This window comes from Xiphophorus maculatus, chromosome 23, assembly GCF_002775205.1.
Source record: "Xiphophorus maculatus strain JP 163 A chromosome 23, X_maculatus-5.0-male, whole genome shotgun sequence".
Classification (NCBI taxonomy): Eukaryota; Metazoa; Chordata; class Actinopteri; order Cyprinodontiformes; family Poeciliidae; genus Xiphophorus; species Xiphophorus maculatus.
The window spans coordinates 20257841-20277378 of NC_036465.1; the positions used below are offsets into that span (position 1 = coordinate 20257841).

A 19538-nucleotide genomic window follows, 5' to 3' on the forward strand; every position below is an offset into this window, starting at 1 on the left:
ATTCAAACGGTTTGTCTATAACCTCTTTAAATGTGAAAAATATATATGGATGGAGATCAATTCTGTCCCAGAGATGGATGGAAAAGGTACAAAGCTTGGGTTGTGCACTAACAAACTCCATTTTGTGCTGCTTTAGCTGTTTCCATGGAGCTCTCAGTCACTCTCTCACTGTCTCTCTCTCTCTTTTTTTCTCTCTGCCCTCCTCAGACCACACAGACACACACACCCCTACACACATGCAGGGGCGCACACACAAGTGTCTGAAAGGGGATTCATTGGTGTGAGTTTGTCTGCAACCAACTGCAACTCAGGAAGATCCCCTTTTACCGCTAACAAACCCTTTTCCTCTCCTCTGTCTCCCCTGCATCACACCCATCTCATCATTTCTCAGTCTCATTACAATAATTTCCTAATTTATCCCAAATCCCAGCCACAACAACAAGCCCACACTCAGCCGACTCAATTACAGCAATTTGATCCACAACCAGACTGCATACACATCAACACGGAGCATAAAGGACAGTCCATATTTTACAGTTGCGCTTGTGTTTTTCATTAGGCCTCATTTAGAGTGTGTGAGGCAATCAGCAGCGCTCATTACACCCAGATGCCCTATAAAGATGCCCCAGAAAAATGCCCTTGAAGGACAAGGTAAGACAGAGAAAAACAGAAGAAAGTATGCTTACCGAGGACGCCGACCCGATAGTTGAGAGTGATAACGATGACGTTTCCATAGCTGGCCAGGACGCTCCCATCAATCATGTTGCCAGTCCCCTCCATGTAGGACCCTCCGTGGATGTAGACCATCACAGGCTTGGCCCCGGTATCTCGTATGTCTGCAAGAGCGGCCATCATTAACATATTCACATAGTCATCCACCCGCCGCGGTCAAAGGGTCAGCTCAGATTCAGATACAGCACATGGTGGGCACAAACAAACAAACTGACAACCCCCTCCCAGATACCAGCTGGAATCAAACAGTGCAGCCTGCTGGCCTGCTAATGGGAATTGGTGCAATATTTCTCTACTGTTTCTGCTCTAAGAAAAACAAATTAAGCTCACTTGAGTTGAACTCTGTCGCAATACATCCATACACATGCATATATAGTGCTTTGCAAACGTGTTGAAAATGCTATTTCTGGAGCAGATGATGCCAGACTACCCTGAAAAGATGATAAAACATGGTGGACTTAGCATCATACTGTGGGAACGTCTTTGCTTAGCGTGTGCAGGGAATCTGAATAGAGTTGAAGATCAATTGAGTCAGACGCAGAATGTTCCATGAAGAAACCTTGGAAAAAGCTGGAGAAGATTTGAGACAGTGGTAGAGATTCATCTTCAAGCAGCACAAGGACCCAAAATATAGTACCGCAGTTACAATGGAGTACATTAGATCTAAGTACATTCATGTTTAAGAAAGGCTTGCTCAAAGACCAGACCTAAATCAAATAGCAAGACCAGAAAATATATTGTTATAATAAAATTGAACCAATTGAATCTGACTGAACTCAGGGTATTTTGCAAATAAAATTGACAAAATGTATCTCTCAATGTGCAAAGATAGTTGAAACATGCCCAAATAGACTTAAATATCTTATTGCAGTTGATTGTTTTGCTCCAGAGTCTGAATACAAATGCAGGTCACACTCCTCTGAATGTTTGTGGTCATAAAATTAAAAAATGAGAAAAAGTTTAAGTCATATTAATACTTTTGCAAAGCACTATACATATGCCAAACTATTAGTTTGTATTCGGCTACCTTGCAGGAGCAGAGCCGCTACTTTATATAAATAAGCAGAAAACCATTGGGGGAATAAAGAGATAGGTACTCTGACAATTCTCCTAAGCATGGAGAAGGCTAATCTGGCCTGACAGTGATAGGGGGAAAACACACAAGCTAATTACACACAGCTATCTTGCACCTCCATTTTTTTTTTTTTTTTTTTACACAGTCCCAAGACGTAACGGCAAATTGTTTGCATAGTTCCTGTCTGGACATGACGGCAAGCTACATTTTCTGCTTCATTTTTTGGTAACAGTTGTTTGTTTTGCTTCCAAAGCGGAGGTTTTGATACCCAACTGAGGTGACAGTCAAGCCAGAAAGAAACAGCCCAACCAGGGGTAGGGGAGGAGCAGGAGAAAAAAAGCCTCTGTCTAAGGAATAGACTTGAATTACTGACCGGCTGACTGGAGCTGGGAGACAAGACAAGAAACTCTCATTTTCACTCTTTCTACCCCCAACGTTTCTGTGTAGCTTCTTGCCTCCACCCATCTTCCCCTCCCACTTTGTATCACTTTCACTCACAGTCTCTCCCCGTGTTTCTCTCCTGCCTTCCCTCCATCTCTGTCCAACACCCTCTCCTTTTTTGCAGTGGTGAGAATGAGAAGGGGTAGGAGGGCAGAGCGATGAAGACAGAAGGAGAGCAGAATAAAAAAGACAACCAAAAAAGAAGGAAATTGAAAAAAGGAGAACAGTAAAAAAATAAAAGCATAAAAGGAAAGAAGGAATGACTCAGATTTAAAACGGATGGCATTGTATTCTGGTTGCTCTGGTTACAGAGAACCAAAATCCTCAGCTATCTTGTTCAGAATAGCCTGAATCAATCTTCAAGCACTCCTGATGATTATACAACCCCCCGTCTTCTCTGCTAATTTCAGACAACTGCAGAAATGCTTTATGGAGGGACGCATTTTTTCCTTTAGCCCCCATTGCAGGGCTAAATCTTGTTTTCTCCCTTCCTTATTTTATTATCCCCTGGGTTATTTGTGGCTCTGTTAGGTTTAAAAGCAAAGCAGTAACTTGTATATGATATGGACTTATTTATGGCTACCTTTATCTTGCTGGTATCTGAGAAGGCTACACGGTGAAATGTGATTTATAGCTGACACTTCTCTGGACACACTTATCTGAGACAAGTGGAGGAGGAGGAGAGAGAAGAAGAGTGGGAGTAGGGGATCCATGAGGTGAGAAAAAGCATTAAAACCACAGTCAGAGAGGGGAGAAAGAACCGAGAGATGAGGTGAGGAGGAACGAGGGAGCAGCAGGACGATATTCTCCACAAGCTAATCAAACAAAAGACCCACAGATACAAAGAGAATGGCAGAGAGGTAGAAGGAACAGGGAGCAGAAATAAGAATAAAAAAGAGATTAGTCATGTCAATGTTATCAGTCACCTCTTTTGTTGATTCACATTGGGTCTCCATTTGGAGACGTTTCCACTTATTCTAATCTATTTACTAAGTCGATCTGACATGGGAAGTGTCACAGATATGATCCAAATATTTGATTTTGCTGTCAGAGGAATGTATAAGCGTATACAGGATCTCACCAAAGTTGTTGCTTTGCAAAGAAAATAAGATAACAAGTTTTTTTTGTTGTTGTTTTTTGGGGAGGGGGAGGTTTCCAGTTATTTCTGCTGTGCATAAAAAAAGTATTATTTCATTTTGATCAATTATAGAGGTGTTTTTGTGGATGGCCCAATCTGCTGAACAAGGTGACTTAGCTGCAGAAAGCATCCTGACTCAAGGTAAGCACATCATTACATTAACGTATTATTATTAGCATCAAGATTCAGCACCAAGCTTTGGCTGAAAAAAAAAGGAGAGATAAATTAATTAATGCAGAGTGATGTACATGTACATTGGCTGGTTAGCGGTATCATGGTACGACTGGGTTTTAAAAAAGTTGTGGTTCTAAAACTACAAACATTTTACGTCCTTTTCCAGTTATTTAAGAATGTTTTTATGAGATTACAAAAAAAAAACTTCCAGACTTACCATAGCTTTTATTTATTTTTTAAATATTTGGAGCACAGAAGAGCACAGCTCTCCCCAACTCTTACCTGATGTGCACTGCTGAGCAGCTGGCTCAAAGACATCTACTGCAGTTTTCCCTTGCTTACTGTAAAGATTGCTAAAGCAATGCATTTTAAGCTACAGTTGGCAAAATTCAAATGCCATGGCACTTCTGTAGACGTAGTTGCTAGCTCTGCAGGTAGTCTGACTAATTAACCAACAAATACAAGTCAGCAAAAAAAACAAAAAGGAAAAAATCCTAGGCTCCAGGAAGACTACTGTAGCTTTTTCAAAAAAGAACTGAATCTACATTGTAGGAGTGTTTCCAATAAAAAAAAAACTGACAGAAAATAATTGTAAGCCTGGCTAAAGATACAGCTAGGCTTCTCGTAAAATAAGCGTAGCAGTTTCAGTTTACTCTGTTAACTTTCAGTCATTAATTTCATGAGGATATTTCAAGACTACATTTGTCAGAATGGGCAAAGGCCTATATATCGTTGTTAAAAAATAATAATCTCTGGAGGTAAAAAAAAAAAAAATCTCTGGAGGTAACACTTTATTTGACGGGGTGTGAATAAGACTGTCATGACACCGTCATAAACATGACATAACACATGTCATAAACATGAGTTAGTCTTCATGAATATTTATGACTGTTGTCATAAAGTGTCATTTGGTAAATAATGACATTTTTAATACAAAGTTGACATTATTCAAAATGTCTTTGTTATGACAACTTGACATTAACCAAAGAATCAAAAACTGACATAACTTTGTTATAAAAATATTAATAATTAAACTTTAAAAAATATGTAGCTTTATGTTATTAAAGCTAAGGTTTAATCAGTAATAACAAATTTATGTCAGATTATGATTTCTTGGTTAATGTCAAGTTGTCATAACAAAGACATTTTGAATAATGTCAACTTTCTATTAAAAGTGTCATAATTTACCGAATGACACTTTATGACAACAGTCATAAATATTCATAAAGACTTACTCATGATCATGACAGGTGTTATGTCATGTTTATGATGGTGTCATGGCAGTCTTATTCACAACCCATCAAATAAAGTGTTACCTCTCTGGATATCTACTACTGTACATACATACTACAAAAACATCCATCCATTTTCTTACACCCTTGTCCCTGGTGGTGTTGGGAGGGGTCCTGTTGTCTATCTCCAGCTAACGTTCCGGGTGAGAGGTGGGGTACACCCTGGACAGGTCGCCAACACAGAAACAGATAGGACACACAACCATGCACACACACACTCACACCTAGGGAGAATTTAGAGAGACCAATTAACCTGACAGTCATATTTTTGGACTGTAGGAGGAAGCTGGAGAACCTAGAGAGAACCCACGCCTGCACAGGGAGAACACGCAAACTCCGAGCAGAAAGACCCCGGGCCGGGAATCGAACCCAGGACCTTCTTGCTGCAAGGCAACAGTGCTACCACTTTGCAGCCCCCTACAAAAACATATAAAATGTTTTTTGCATGGATGAGAGGTACAAATGTATATTAAAAAAATACAGTTTTGCAAAATTAATTAGGTTAGTGAAAACATCACCTATCAAGTTAGAACTACAGTCAGGACTTAATGAGGTAATAAGCTTCTTAGTTTGCTTTTGCCTGAAATAGAGCACAACGGACAAAAATATAATTAGCAACAAGTGTTTGAAAACCTAGTTCTTGCAGCTGTTTATTCCACATTTTGCTAAATTCTCTGTATCAACAAAAAGCCCAAGACACAGATACAATGGAGATGACATTATCATAACTGTGATAATTAATGCATTGTATTACTTTAGCAGCAGTAGGAATAATTACTTTTCTGTTTAAATTACAGCATATACATTGTGTTGTACAGTACCATGATACCGTTAAACCATAACATTTTTGCTAAGAGTTATCATACCTTGAGTAATCTTGGCACATGCCTATTGCTCTATTGAAAGTCCATGCAAGATTAACTCAAAATGTGAAACAAAGCAAATACATTCATGTTTTAAGGAAACTAAAAAAATAATTTTAAAAAATCTGTGAATGATGGAAATGTAGAAACCTGATGTGCAAAAAGTAATACTTACACAAATCAGTTTTCTCCTATTTATTTCCCCAACAGATGAATGTGATCATGCAGCACCTATTACACTGAGACATACATCCATACACTCCCAGCACTTATTTTATAAGCAGCACATTATTGCACCACAGAAGAACAAATTTACTTACTATTGCCCAGTGCATAAATAAATCAAAGGTTCTCTGCTTGGACAGCAGCGACAGTTAGACCTACAAATACATCACAGGGCATGAATTTTAGAAAAGGACTAAGGGGCACAACCTTTCAAAGGTGCCTGTGGACTGATTGAAGTGTCAGTGGGAGGCATAACTCAAGCCGACGCCAAGCCTCTTAGTGTTGCTGCTGCGAGTGAAACCAGCCAGGAGGGCTCTGAGCACTCCTTCCTTCCTCTGCTATCTTATTTTCTCTCTCCACCTGTATCCCCACCTTTTTGCCCTTAGCCTTTCCCCTGCGTTGAAAGCAGTCAGTCATATATATCTGACGCTGAAAGCCCCAGAACCCGGTCTTGACACTACGGAGTGGGACAGGACAAAGCTGAGTGGAGATAAGTGTCGCGGCATGCACTGTGTCAACGCTTGGGGAAACATGGTGGCTGTCAGCGGCTATCAATGAGGTCTGAGGTGGGAGGGAAAGGGTGACAATGTCCTGATGTGGTAAGACATGACATGTATGCTACTGTAGTGCTCTTGTCAGGCCAGGCTTCATGGTACATTTTTGACAAGTCCATTACAAGCAATATTCCTAGTAAAGAAAATCCTCGGAAGGCCGTCCCACAGCAGTTGGCAAAATCACATCTAATCATGCAGACGCTAATTTCTGATAACATTTTCATTTTTCCTGTCATGGCTGTTGACAACAAAGTTTGGTAGAACCATTCTAGGGTCTTTATGTTTGCTTCCTTTATCTATTCAAACAGAGTCAGCAGTGTTCAACATGACATGAACATATTTGGAGAAAGTCCTCCTCCTGCATCAGTCCCCCACTTTGTGCAATGCACCAGAACCTCTGGCATGATGCCGCCACCACCGTGCCTGACAGTATTTTCAAATTCAGCTTTACCTAGATTTTGGGGATGCCAAAATGACAGTGAGTCAAACATACAGAAAAACACCTTCTGGAATGGATAAACCTGGTTAATAAAGCTTCTGGAATCATGTTCCTAAAACACTTGTTGAACATTCAAGTACGGGTACTAACCTTAAAAACTAATCTCAACCAATTTAAAAAACTCGTCCATTTCTGACTAAAAAGAACCAAAACTGGTCAGTTTTCCACTCAGACATTTTGGCAGAAGCCTTTTGGTGGCTACCAAAACTGTGGTTGACTTGTAGTTCACAAAGTTACTTTAAACCAAATTAATTAAGCTGTGGAATGGCAGTAGGCTTTTGTTTGAACCTTAATATAGAATAGTGACTCTTATTCAACTAGAAACATTCACAATGAAATAAAGATGTATGATGATTCCAACTTTAACAAACAGCGTAACATTCTTCTGTCAAGATCTAAACTGAATTTGATTTACGTGCTCAGTGTATGTGTGTGTAGACTGTGTTTTAATGACACCTTTGTTTGATCTTTATTTTCAACTTGCCTGTCTTTATTTTTTAGCTTTTTTATTGGATTCTAGATCTAGTACAGTGTGTTAGAACTAGAAATAAAGTTCTAACACACAAGTAAAATAAAGTTCAATAATTTCTCCACTTGGAAGCTAGCTGCTTCCTGCTTTTAAGACCCTTTTTTCATGACTCACTTCTAATTTGATTGCCTTTAACAATACAGTGTAAAGCCTCCTGGTACTACTGAACATTTGCCTTGTTAGGCTGCTGAACTGAAGTGACACATTTTAGGTAAGAAGATTTAGTAGCTCGCTAAGCGATTGGTAAAGTGAACTGTAAAGTATCTATCAAGCACTGAAGGCTTTTTGCAAGAGCAATGTTTTCTCTCTTCTCTTAAGTGGTTATATCGAGATTTGGTGTTTTCTGATTCAGTTGATTCTGCCTGAATGTGGAAGTATTCATCCAATATGCAATTATTTTTAGAAACCATAAGATATTTTCCTAACAGGCTTTAAAAGATGAAATATATTGCATTTAACAATGATTTTAGCTGCCAAACAACAAGGGCACTGGCATCTTTAACTAAAATCAAGAGAACACAACCAATCTGAAGCCCTGTTTTATCTCAAGCCAAGCAATGTTAACACTGGTCTTGTCCCTTCCTACATCTCCGGCCTTTTAAGACGAAGAAGGTGATGTTTCCATTGAAGAGAAATCTAAAAGCCAGACTCCTGCTGATCCACATTACACTCTGTCACTCTCTAACACTTTTGTAGAGAAGGTCTGTCGTTTCATGTTTTAGAGCTAAAGAATTCAAAGGAAAGGACTGGCTTCGAAAAAACACTGAGTGGCAGACTCTGTGAAGTTATATCTTTTTTTATCCTTTAGATAAAAAGTGACACTATTTTACAATTATTTCATAGGGTATCTTCAATAATAGCAAATAACAATTCCCTGCTGTAATTTTGAAAAGTCAGCACATAGAACCTTTAAGCCAGACAAGTTTAAAAGCCAGCACGTTATCAGAAGTGATGGGTTTGGCAGAAGAAAGCACTCTACAGCCAGATAATATTGCACTGAGCAGTTTTCTCCAAAATTCTGACATTTCTGAATAACAGAGTGTCACATGTGACTTCATATAAAGAAATCCTAATCACAGGATTGAGATATTTTTGAAGAGGAAGGCGACTGTTAGTGTGTGCACCTTTGCTCCCTGGCTGTTGAGGTTGGCAGCAGAGAAGGAGGAGAATGAGAAAAGAGGGAATAGAAAGATGTGGACAGACAGAATCAGAATTAAGGTTTATATTATGAGACAAGGCTTATAGAGAATGTCCAATGAATGCCAAAAGATGGAGTATATCTACTGAAACAGAAAAGCAAATCATAAATGAAGTGCATTTCATGAGTCATGTTGCCAGGACATGACAGTGGCTTTTTAACTTGTTTTGGCGCAGCATTTTAAAGTTATTATGCAGAACCTTTGATTAGGTCAAGAGATGATGCTCCAGACCTCTTTGGAGATTTGAACACTTTAAATGATTTCTACAGTTTCAGAATTTGCATAGAATTGTATTTTCACATCACGTCTGCAACATAAACTAGAAATTTTAATTTTTTAATATAATATTGTAAACTTCGTGTTATTGTGCAAATAAATTCTACAATGCTTTCCCCCCCCCATTCTAAGCAGGTTTGTATCTTTATTATTGTGTCCCAGTCAAAGGCAAAGGGAAAAGGTGGGAGAGAAAAAATAAATAAATAAACCATGTCACAGTAAGTGTCTTCCTTCGCAATGGCTGAAATGATGTCTTGTGGATCAGCTATTAGCAGAAATGACTGTCCTGGAAAGAAGCAGAGCCCCAGCATTCCAAGGATTTCTGAATAAATGGACTTTAAGGGCTATGAATTCTCTTGTCCGTGCTACATCAGAGAGAATAGGGTAGTGGCAGACAGAAGAGAGCGGTGCATGAATTCCCCCTACTGCCGATTTACCACTCTCCAGCCTGCCTTAGTTAAGGGCTTTGCTGGATGGGGATCTAGCCAGAACTGTGCAATGGAATTAATGGTAATACCCAGGCAGGTGGAGCTCAGTTCTGCTCTCTGGCACAGCAGCGATGGAGTGTCTCTGAGGGTAGTGGCAGGGCACCTCTATTTATGTGTGTGTCTTCCTCAGGGCTTGCTTCTAGAGCTCGGAAGAAGGCAATGTGTGTGCATGAGCATGTTTGTGCAAATCTGCAGTCAGTGTCGGTGGAAACAGTGCTTGAATCTTGATGCGTTGAATGGCAGACATGAATACGGATCTATTTCTCATCCCTTGGGCAGAGGTGGAGGGAGTGTGGTTGCCTCTCGGTGCCTGTCAGAAGGTCCAGCCCCTCAACACCCCTGCCACTTTCACTTGGGAGATTTACCTCCTGCACTGACTCCAGTCCTTTATTTACATACCCAGCTTTATCTTACAACACCAGGTAAGTGATTGAAAGCTTGCACTCCATTTTACAGTGCAATAACAGCCTCTGTAAAATTGAGTCTTGATTGTGAGCTGTTGTAAATCACTGCAGTTTGGCCCACATGCTTGTGCTGCTGAAGGAAGCGTAGTGCAGAATTTGAATGCTCTTAGGGGTGCCAAAGACTTGACTTGTGCTCAAACAGACAGGCGGACACATAAAGGGCAGATATCCAGTTACAGACAGAAAAAGCGAGGAAACATTTGAACACATAAAAAGTAAAATTATATTGTATGCATTTCATTATGCCTGTAAGTTTGTCTGAGTGAAGTGTTTTATTGGCTGCTCTGCAGCCTTTTTTATTGTTCATTTATATATTACCCTTTTATTACATACGCTTTATTTATTTGGCAATGGACAAAAAACCTTTATTGTTCTTCTATTTATCAGGATTAAAATTGGAGAACGTTCCCGGAGGGGTTTTTAACAAGGAGGAGGACCGTTCCAATATGTTGGATGAAGGGAGAAAATTAGCCCAGGATAGACGGATGGCCAAGTGAGGCAGGATGGTAATGCTGGGATGAACAGAGCGAGAGATAGAAAGGGTCACACAGAGAAACCAGACGAGGCAGCAACTCCCTCAGCTGAATGAGAATTCATGGATAAGAGGTACGTCAGCCAGAGACTGAAAGGGGGAGCTTGGCTTGTGTTATGATTATTCTTGTTCTTCAGCATGAATACAAATGGTCTAATTTTTCATCAGTAATGCATGAAGTAAAATTATTAGGAACTGCGATGGTGCTATTAAAAGAACGGCTACTCGTGAGAGCAGAAATTGGTGAGAGTACATGCAGCGAGAAAGAAATAAGTATAGAAGACATATTTTTTCTCTACAAGTATATTTGTAATTGGCTTTTGACAAAGAAAGCACAGCAGATATTGGTAGTAACCCAACGAAATCAAAACACATGAGTTTATGAATTATATATAACAAACTGGAAAGGCAAAATGTCAACCAGCCTTACTTAAGTTAGAAGTAAAGCAATTTTTGGTTATGACAATTTCAAGACTTCTCCATTATTGAGAAAGTAGCTACTTTAATTGTTTAGGTGAGATTTTCAACCAGATTTTCTTCAAGATTTTCTTCAAATCTTGAAGGTTTTTCTCAGATCTTCATTGAATGACACAAATTTTCTAATATACTGATGGCCTGAGCATGCCAGCAGCTTTGTTTTCTTATCTTTCTTTCTTTCTTTCTTAACATGAATTATCTTGGCTGTGTGTTCAGGATGAATGAATGAATTAATGAACATACTTTATTAATCCCCACAGAGGGAATTACTATCAGATTTCAGTTATTTTTTGGATTTTAATGCAATTGCCCAAGTGTTTCATAAAACGGTATGTCCTGTCGTACCTTTTCAGGCATATAAAATTTGACTATTATAAAACAAGTTAAAAGTTTACTGTCACGCACTTCAGAAAATGAAACTATTATATGAATTCATTACACACAGATTGAAATATTTCAAGATAATCTATTTCTAGTAGATTTAATGGGTATGGTTTGCAGATGACAAAACCCCAAGATTTATCTTAGGTCGATTGAAGTTACATAAGTTCGATTTATGTTTTTAAACAGCAATGTCAAGTTTCTAAAAAACCTGTGTGAGTGCATCGCAATAAACATCAATTTCAAAATATATGTTTATATCCATCTATTCAATAGCTGTTTGGGCCTGATGAATTACTGCATCAGTATGGCGGGCACAGAGGTAATCAGCCTGTGGTTCTGTTGAGGTGTAATGGAAACCCAGGTTGCTTTATTAGTGGCCTTCAGGTCATCTGCATTGCTGGATCGGGTGTCTCTTATCTTCTCCTTGACGGTACCCCATAGATTTTCTATAGCTGGGGTTTTTACAACGTGTGGGAAAATATACCCCACTCTCAGAGAGCAACCAGACGCCCTCCACTCCACACTCACTACATTACAGCTACTATTTCTGTAAACTTTATTCTGTCACAATGCTTGTTGTTGCATATGTTTAACTGACGTTGTGGATTTTAGCTGCTGTAGCTATGTGATGCTTCAGTTGCCTTGTCATTTGCAAAGCTACAAGAGTCAACTACTTTCTTCTGTGACCACATTTCATATAGCCTCTTGTCATGAAATTTAAACTTCACTTTCATTTGAAAACAGGACTTTGGCTAACAGTTCAGTTCTTTTTCTGCTTTGCCCCAATAAGATTCTTCTGACATAGTCTCTGGTTCATGACTGACTTAACATTTGCAGCTCATATCAAGGTCTCAAATTTAGAAGAAATAAAAACTTAGAATAAGTCACTGTGTGTAATGAACCAATAAATGTCATTCATTTTCTGGAATAAATGAGGAAGGACTAATACTCAAAATGTTTGAGCTGTAAGTGTAGCTTAATTTATAGGCTAATTTGTTTTAACATCTTTGTATGTGTGAACTACTTAGGTTTTTCTCAAAAGTACCAAGTGGCAGAATCAGTGATTGGTTTGTACAGAGAGACTTTTTTTTTTTTACCACAGTAAAATTAAGTAGAAATAGAGGGGTATCGTATCTAATACAATACAGGTTATACACAATCACCAGAAAAATAAAAAATCTTATGGATAATTTTAGGAAGTCACGGCCAACTCTGTCACGCATGCATTAGTTGCAGTTCTATAGCAAAAATGCTACTGGGACTATATTGTGTGTCTTCAGCGATGCTCTGCAAACAGCATTAGATGCGCTCAGTAAAGAATAGACTTGTCACATTTTCAGTGAAGCTAGTCTAGCACAACAGATTGGAGACCAAGCCACTGTGTATGCATGCACAGACTTGCCAGACAAAGGGATTGGCACTTGTCAGCAATTTTATACATACAAAGGGGGTTACGTACAGACACACGTGAGCCTACTTGAAGGAGGACAGAGTTGCACATGCATGAGCTGTGTATATACACAGAGTCGGGTTGAAAATCAAGACAGTTTGGCTGCAGTTGCAACAGCGTGCCCTGGGCATGAATAAAGAAACACCTGTGTGTGTCAAAGTGGTGCCATGGCAACACTTCCTGATATGTGATCCAGGCCAGCATGAGGAGGGTTTTTTTGAGAGAGGAGCCTGTTGGCAAGGAGGGAGGACCTTTTCTACAAACACTTGGACATCTAGAGAAAACCATTTACTTACAGAATCTGATCTCTCTCTTTCCCATGTTCAGTTGAAAATATTTATATAAAAAACTCTGTAAAAACATATGTAAAATAATAGTCAGTTTTCTGCTTCAGTTTGTGTAGAAAATAAAACTTTCAAATTACCTTAGCAATAACTGAGAAACACAAACAAATATTGAACAGGAGCAACGTGTTAATTTTGATGAATTAATTACGTAGATTTTAATGTTTTAACCATTTTATAAGAACAATAAATATTTTTTTGTTGAGCTTCTATGTCTATGAAAGGATTTAGCAACTGAAGGGTTTTTGAATTGAAAATGGTGGTTGTTTTATTAATACATAGTTTTCATTTAAAATGCAACAACAATACAATTAACTCCATTAAATGCTTTAATCCTAATAAAATAGAATTGTATAAAAAATAAACTGCATCTATTAGCTACACAAAAATTTTATTCTTACAGCCAATTTAAACCCCCAAAGCATGAATATTTAATAAAACAATATGTATTCTCCTTCATTTTGTTGAATAGGCTTTGCTTCACAATCTTCCCAAGGCTGTGGTTATCTTACTTGCTTGAGCATCATTTCCCACACTTTTTTCTTACACTAAACTTTCCAATAATATGCCTGACTGCAGCCCTGTTTGTTAACAGTCAGCTTCTTTAGCAACTGCATTTTGTGTTTTATCTTCATGTCAGTGATTATCTGCTTAACAGCCATTCTATCACTGTGGAAGCCACAACATGGTCATAGCATTTCTTCACAGATTACACTTCGATCAAATTTTCTGAAAGTAATTTTTTTGAGTAACCCCTACTCATTGAAATAATAATAATTATAAATATTGCTTGATCTACTTTACTACGTGTGTCATCAATCAATATGAGTTAATTGTTTTTAATTAACTTCCAAATCAACTTTTTGATATTCCAATTTACAGAGATGCAGGCGTTAAAGTGAAGTGAAAATCCAGAGTGTCATTATTATTGAAACTGAGCGTAAATCAAAGGCTTTGTGATGATACAAAACATCAGGCTTTCATCACCTGCCCTACAGTGGCAACATAAGAGAAGGGCCGGGCTACATCAAGGGTTTTGATTTAGATTCAGAGACTTAAGCTGTTTCTGTTGCAGCACAAGAGCTGTCTCTCATTCTAATCTCAGCAGCGATCCATCCTGAGCCAGGAATATCCCAAGATAAATATGGAAAGAGAACAATGCGATTGCTGAGCAGCAACTTCCCATTTTCTACACCTCTCATCTCTAATCCTCTTCAGCATCGCTCCTGAACTGCTGCTCCTCATCTGAATGAACAAGCAGACCTGAGGAACAGTCTGATATTACACTGCTGTGTCTCTTCTTTTGCTATTATCACCATCAACAGAGTTTCTGCCCACACCTTAACAAAGGGGTTTAACTGCCAACCCTGCCCCTTTAATATCAGCTGCTTCACTCGCTGCATAAGATATTAGCATGAGTCAACCTAGGGTTTAGTTATTTTGACAGATACTGGATGTTATCAATCTCTAAAGTCAAAAACTCTCCTGATCTGAATATAGATCCTTGGGAACAAGAGCCATCACATTCACTCACATGCAATCTTTGTGAAAATGTTGCTCGACAGATGATGATGAGACACGGGTGCTTGATGAGTGCATTTGCAATACAAGAAATCCACAGAGGATTATAAAACAGTGAGATTTTGTTTTCAAAAGAAATCATGCACCGTCTTTGTTCACCGTGGAAAATACCTTCGTCTTCGTCACCGTCGTTTTCCGACAAATCTTCGCCCTGTTTTTTTGCATGGGCCCCTGTTGTTGAAGCAGGGAGAGAAACATAGAGACGTACAAAGAAATTCAAAATAGCATGTTTGGCAAAAAAAGACAAATAGGGGGAGAAGAAAGAGGCATTTCATTGATAGCGCCATTTAAAAATGCATAGGAAGAGAACAACGTTCATTTAAATACAATCCAAAAGCACAAGTCCAGTTTTCTAAATGAGGCACATACTGTAACTATGACAGAAACATAAATCATTCGTTTTGGATACAAATTTAATGGGCTTACAGTGAGTCATATAAGAACACAGCTTTTAAAATTTTATTTGTACAAAACTAACCTGTTAATGCAGCATATTCAACTCAGAGTCACACAACACTGACATTTTCAGAAAATAAAGTTTCAAAATGATCAGGGGGTTGGAGGGAAATCACTGTTTGGGAAAAAAAGGAGCAGCTAAACGTTCATTCTGACATTTTAGTTGGTCTTTTGAGGATTTTATATGAGTTTAGATTTTACGGAGATTGGATGCTGACTGGTTGAAAAACACTGCTGATAAGGAGTCTGATTTTTTATTTATTTTTTGATCATCAACAGGTGTGTTAAAGGTTGGCATATTTATATACCTTATCCTATTTATGTAGGATAAGGTGTGATGTTGGTTTAAAACACAAGCAAACATCTGAGTGTGCAAATGTCTTTTAGATTTTGGGGGATTTATGTTAAGCTTTCTTTAATATTTAATTGGACCAACATGTTTCTTCTGACAATATTTTGGAATGGACTGGCCAGAATCCCGACCTGAATCTGGCAGAGAATCTGTTAAGAAAGATAAAGGTCAGTTTTAGGGTGATGGCAAGGAGATCTTCTGACCTCAAAGTCTTGGGGCTCATTATCAACGTTTAATCATCAAAACGCCAATGGAAACATAAAAAAGCTGATCAACAATTACAATGACTTAAATACCATAATGCCAATACATACTTCTCCATTTTTAAAAAAATATATATTTTACATTTCATTTCTCATATATATAGTATACTGTGTACTTTTATGCATCTGAAAAATTATACTCCTTTTATGTCGTCTTATTGGATTTTGAGAGATGTCGCTCTCTTCAGTTTTGTTTAGAAACAAACTCGGTTGAATGAAAACAATTTGCAGGGGTTTGAAGAATTTGGTAGCCTAATTGTAGACCTGAATAAATGAAAAGGCATGATCTGTTCCCTACTCATTGATGTGAATAGTGGTGGTATAGTGCTACAATGTTTCCTTTTATTTTGTTACCCTGGTCAAAAAATGATGAACTTTTTTTTCTCTCTTTCCTTTGAAAAACCTTTGACTATTCACAGGATTTACAAATAACCTTCGAAGGCGTCCTGTGCTGTCAGCCAGCAGCCCATCAGGAACATTTCTTTTAGACCGTTTGGACTGCAGGGAGAGGTAAACTCCTCAGAAATGCAATCAGATGCCATCAGATTGGTGTCTAGGAAGGAAAGATAAACCCTTCAGGCAGAGTAATTTTTTCAGTCATTTTCTAAGTTGTTCTCCTGGTTGGTGTTAAGAATACAACAGTAGTGCTGTCACCGTCTAAGGATGTGACTGATCTCTTTGTCTTGGATGCAATGTCAAAGGTACATTCATTTAATCACTGTGATGGGGTAAGTTTAAAGATGAGCAACATTGATTTAACATGTCACCAGCCATCATGGAGTGATGTTATGAATTTTGCCCTTGTGTTGTTAGCTGCAAAGATGAAAAATATACCCTTTGAGTCTTTTCTTCACTCATCATTTACAGCTGGTAATGATTCTTTGTTGCCCATCACAAGCAGCCAAAAGGCTTTAGAATATCAATACCAGTTAGTAAGTTGACTGACTGACTATCAATCCATCTATGCAACAGTCTATCATCTTCTGACAGGACTATAAAGAAATGTTATATTTGGAGATGACCTTTTGTCCAACACCCTGTCAGTTTATATTTTCCACTTGAACAGCGCTTAATACAGTAGATCATAATGCTGTCGGTGACTTTGAACTTGTTCTCCAATGCATTCTCGACAACAGCAAAAAGCATGAATCAACATCAAATCTAGCAGGCCTATTGACAAAAAAGAATGAGCTAATCCTCTCATTATTAAAAGATGCCTACATGGAATAATATTTTAATAACAGCGTTGGGTTCGACCCTTTGCTGCAGCTTAAGTCACTGCTGCTGATATCAATTAAAAGATAATTGAAAATAGTTTTCTCTTGGAAACTCTAGTTGCTCTCAGTGTCTGAAAATATTTCCTCTGCTACCATTGAATTTATTAATTTAACAGCTTGAGGTTTCATAATCATCAGGGATGATATACCATTAACCACAAAAAGGCTGTTCAGTGGTATAATTTCAGTGACTATGGTGTTTTCTTTTACATATTACTTTGTATGCATGCTCTACATTCACAGACTTGTTCTGTAAATCTGCCTCATTTAATTTTATCCACTGTAAATCTTGCAAATATCACACACCATATGTGTGTTTTATGTACCTTATGTGCTGCATGTTTGTTAAAGCTTTATCTTTACGAGTATTGGAATCCATGTTTTCACTCCTGACTGTCTTCTGATATCCTCACTTGTCTTCTACTTTCTGAAATGACACTGTGGGTAAAATATGCCATGATGCATAATGTAAAAGGCTGGGCGTCATGACATTTTCTCACCTACATTTATTCTCTCAAGTAAAGGAACATTTTTTCTTTGATTCCATGGCAACTGCAGTGACCTTGTTAAGTGTGTTCATCAGTTTTGCATTACCATAAATAATGCAATTTAAAGAATATCAGATGTGACATGAGCTACAGCTGAAATACCCAGTGTTTGATCATGACACTGAGGTTTAAATGCATCACTTTGTTAGTGATAAGAGTTAAAATGACTGCAAAGGAGTTATGTCACTGTGAGGCAGAGGGTTTAGGCAAAGGATAAAATCGTGTTTGTCAAACTGAAACAGCGGCATCAAACATCATAGTTATAGGATTCATTAACACGGAAGTAACAAAATATTTTTTCCACTTTTTGGTAATCAATAGATGTTTCTTTCAAAAATAATAACCAACCTATTTTTGTGCTTATATTAAAATATATGATTAACTCATTCCAGTTACAGCCTTATTATGTAAATCAAAACAGGTAGAGAAACAATCAATATGTTTTATGTGTGTGGGTGGAAGGGTCACCCCCCAGATAACACATTTAAAACTTTATTTTAAAGAAATATTTCAAAAATGTAAATAAATGCAAACATCAGAAAATATTCAATAACATTTTACAAGTGAACTATTTTTAAGTTTTCATTTGCTTGAATTTCAATAGCAAATTCATCCAGAATTACAGGATGAAAGTTTCTCATTTATTTGTTGAAGGAAATATGTTCCTAAATTGACTTTCGACATACTGGATCTCCTAAAATATCTGTTTTCTGTATTATTTTCCAATGCAGCGTTGCTGAAACACATGTTGTCTTTAAGACCAAACTTAACATTATTTCACAAGTGTTGACCAATAATTTGTGTAAAAGATGTTAGCATTTTATGCATGGCACTAATGGTAGAAATCAGAAATTTTGCATAAAGCTTTTTTTAATGTCTGACATTAAATAAATTGTTTCTACTTCAAGCCAGTTGGATTTCTAAAAATGTATTTCTACTTGCTAAATGTCAGAATAAAAAGTGGTAGATTTCTCTGAAAAAAAAAAACCATCTTTAGAAGTTTACATTAAATATTTGGTGTGACAGTGCAGTGTTTTGACGATGTTAACATTATCTGTTGCACAAGTCAAAACAAGATATATTTCTGGAAGGCCACAGTGAACGAAAAGTCTCCAAATTGGTGCTAATATGTTAAAGTGGCTGTTCTAAATTTTGCCTGACTAAATTGCATGGAGGTGGTAAATCAATCAGCAACAACTTTGTTGTGTATGAATTAAATCCCTCAGAGCTCTTAGATATCATGCCTCTCACTCAGTGTTTCATTCCCTGTTAGATTTCCTCTTAAAAAAAACTATTAGTTTTATTTTACAGAAGACTGAGAACAAGAGGAATAAATAACATTTGAAGGCCTGTCTGTTTTGTGCTTCAGTTATTAATTTTTCTGTATAATAGTTTTTCTTTTCTTTTTTTTTTTACCAGTTTTTTCACCTTACTGCTTGGCATAACAAATTGTACTTTCATTTTCTTTTGTGAAACAATGTTCCATCAACAGCATTTTATCTCTAATATTATGTCGTTTTCACAGGAACTCATTAAAAGAAGCGTAATCATGCAAATAGATTCAATTATTACTGCGAGTCTTGTGCTACTGACATGGCTAAACAATGGGTTTATTGAGCGATAGAGTTTCAGACGAGCATAGATTAGATGGCAGGTGTTGACAGGGAAGCTCTGGCACTTTGAATTTTGCAGGCTTTGAGCCTGAGTGTGTATGTGCCAATCAGAGAGCATCCTGGACTGAAAATGAAAATATGTGACTTCTGTATACGAGTCAAGCAAAGCGGGCGAGCCAATATTTGACCTTGAAGCTTTAAAAACGATGCAACAGTGGAAAAGTGTAACACTTTTAAAAGATAACGAGGAGAGGAGCTTGTGCACAGACAGCCGTAGGGAGTCCAAATTTGCATTGTATAAAAAGTAGGTAG

General features: G+C 37.7%; 1 protein-coding gene across 3 annotated transcripts in view; it reads right to left on the bottom strand.

The window, feature by feature from the left end:
* The window catches only part of LOC102229458 (neuroligin-3), a 175601-nt gene that overhangs the window by 107333 nt on the left and 48730 nt on the right, over positions 1-19538 (bottom strand). For 2 of the 3 annotated variants that reach the window (XM_023328763.1, XM_005795370.2), the window contains 2 exons: positions 14829-14888; positions 687-836 (listed from right to left, as the gene is read on the bottom strand). In XM_023328763.1, the coding sequence (XP_023184531.1) occupies positions 687-836; positions 14829-14888 (210 nt within the window). The remainder of the gene's footprint in view (positions 1-686; positions 837-14828; positions 14889-19538) is intronic. The other variant, XM_005795372.2, reaches the window with a different exon arrangement.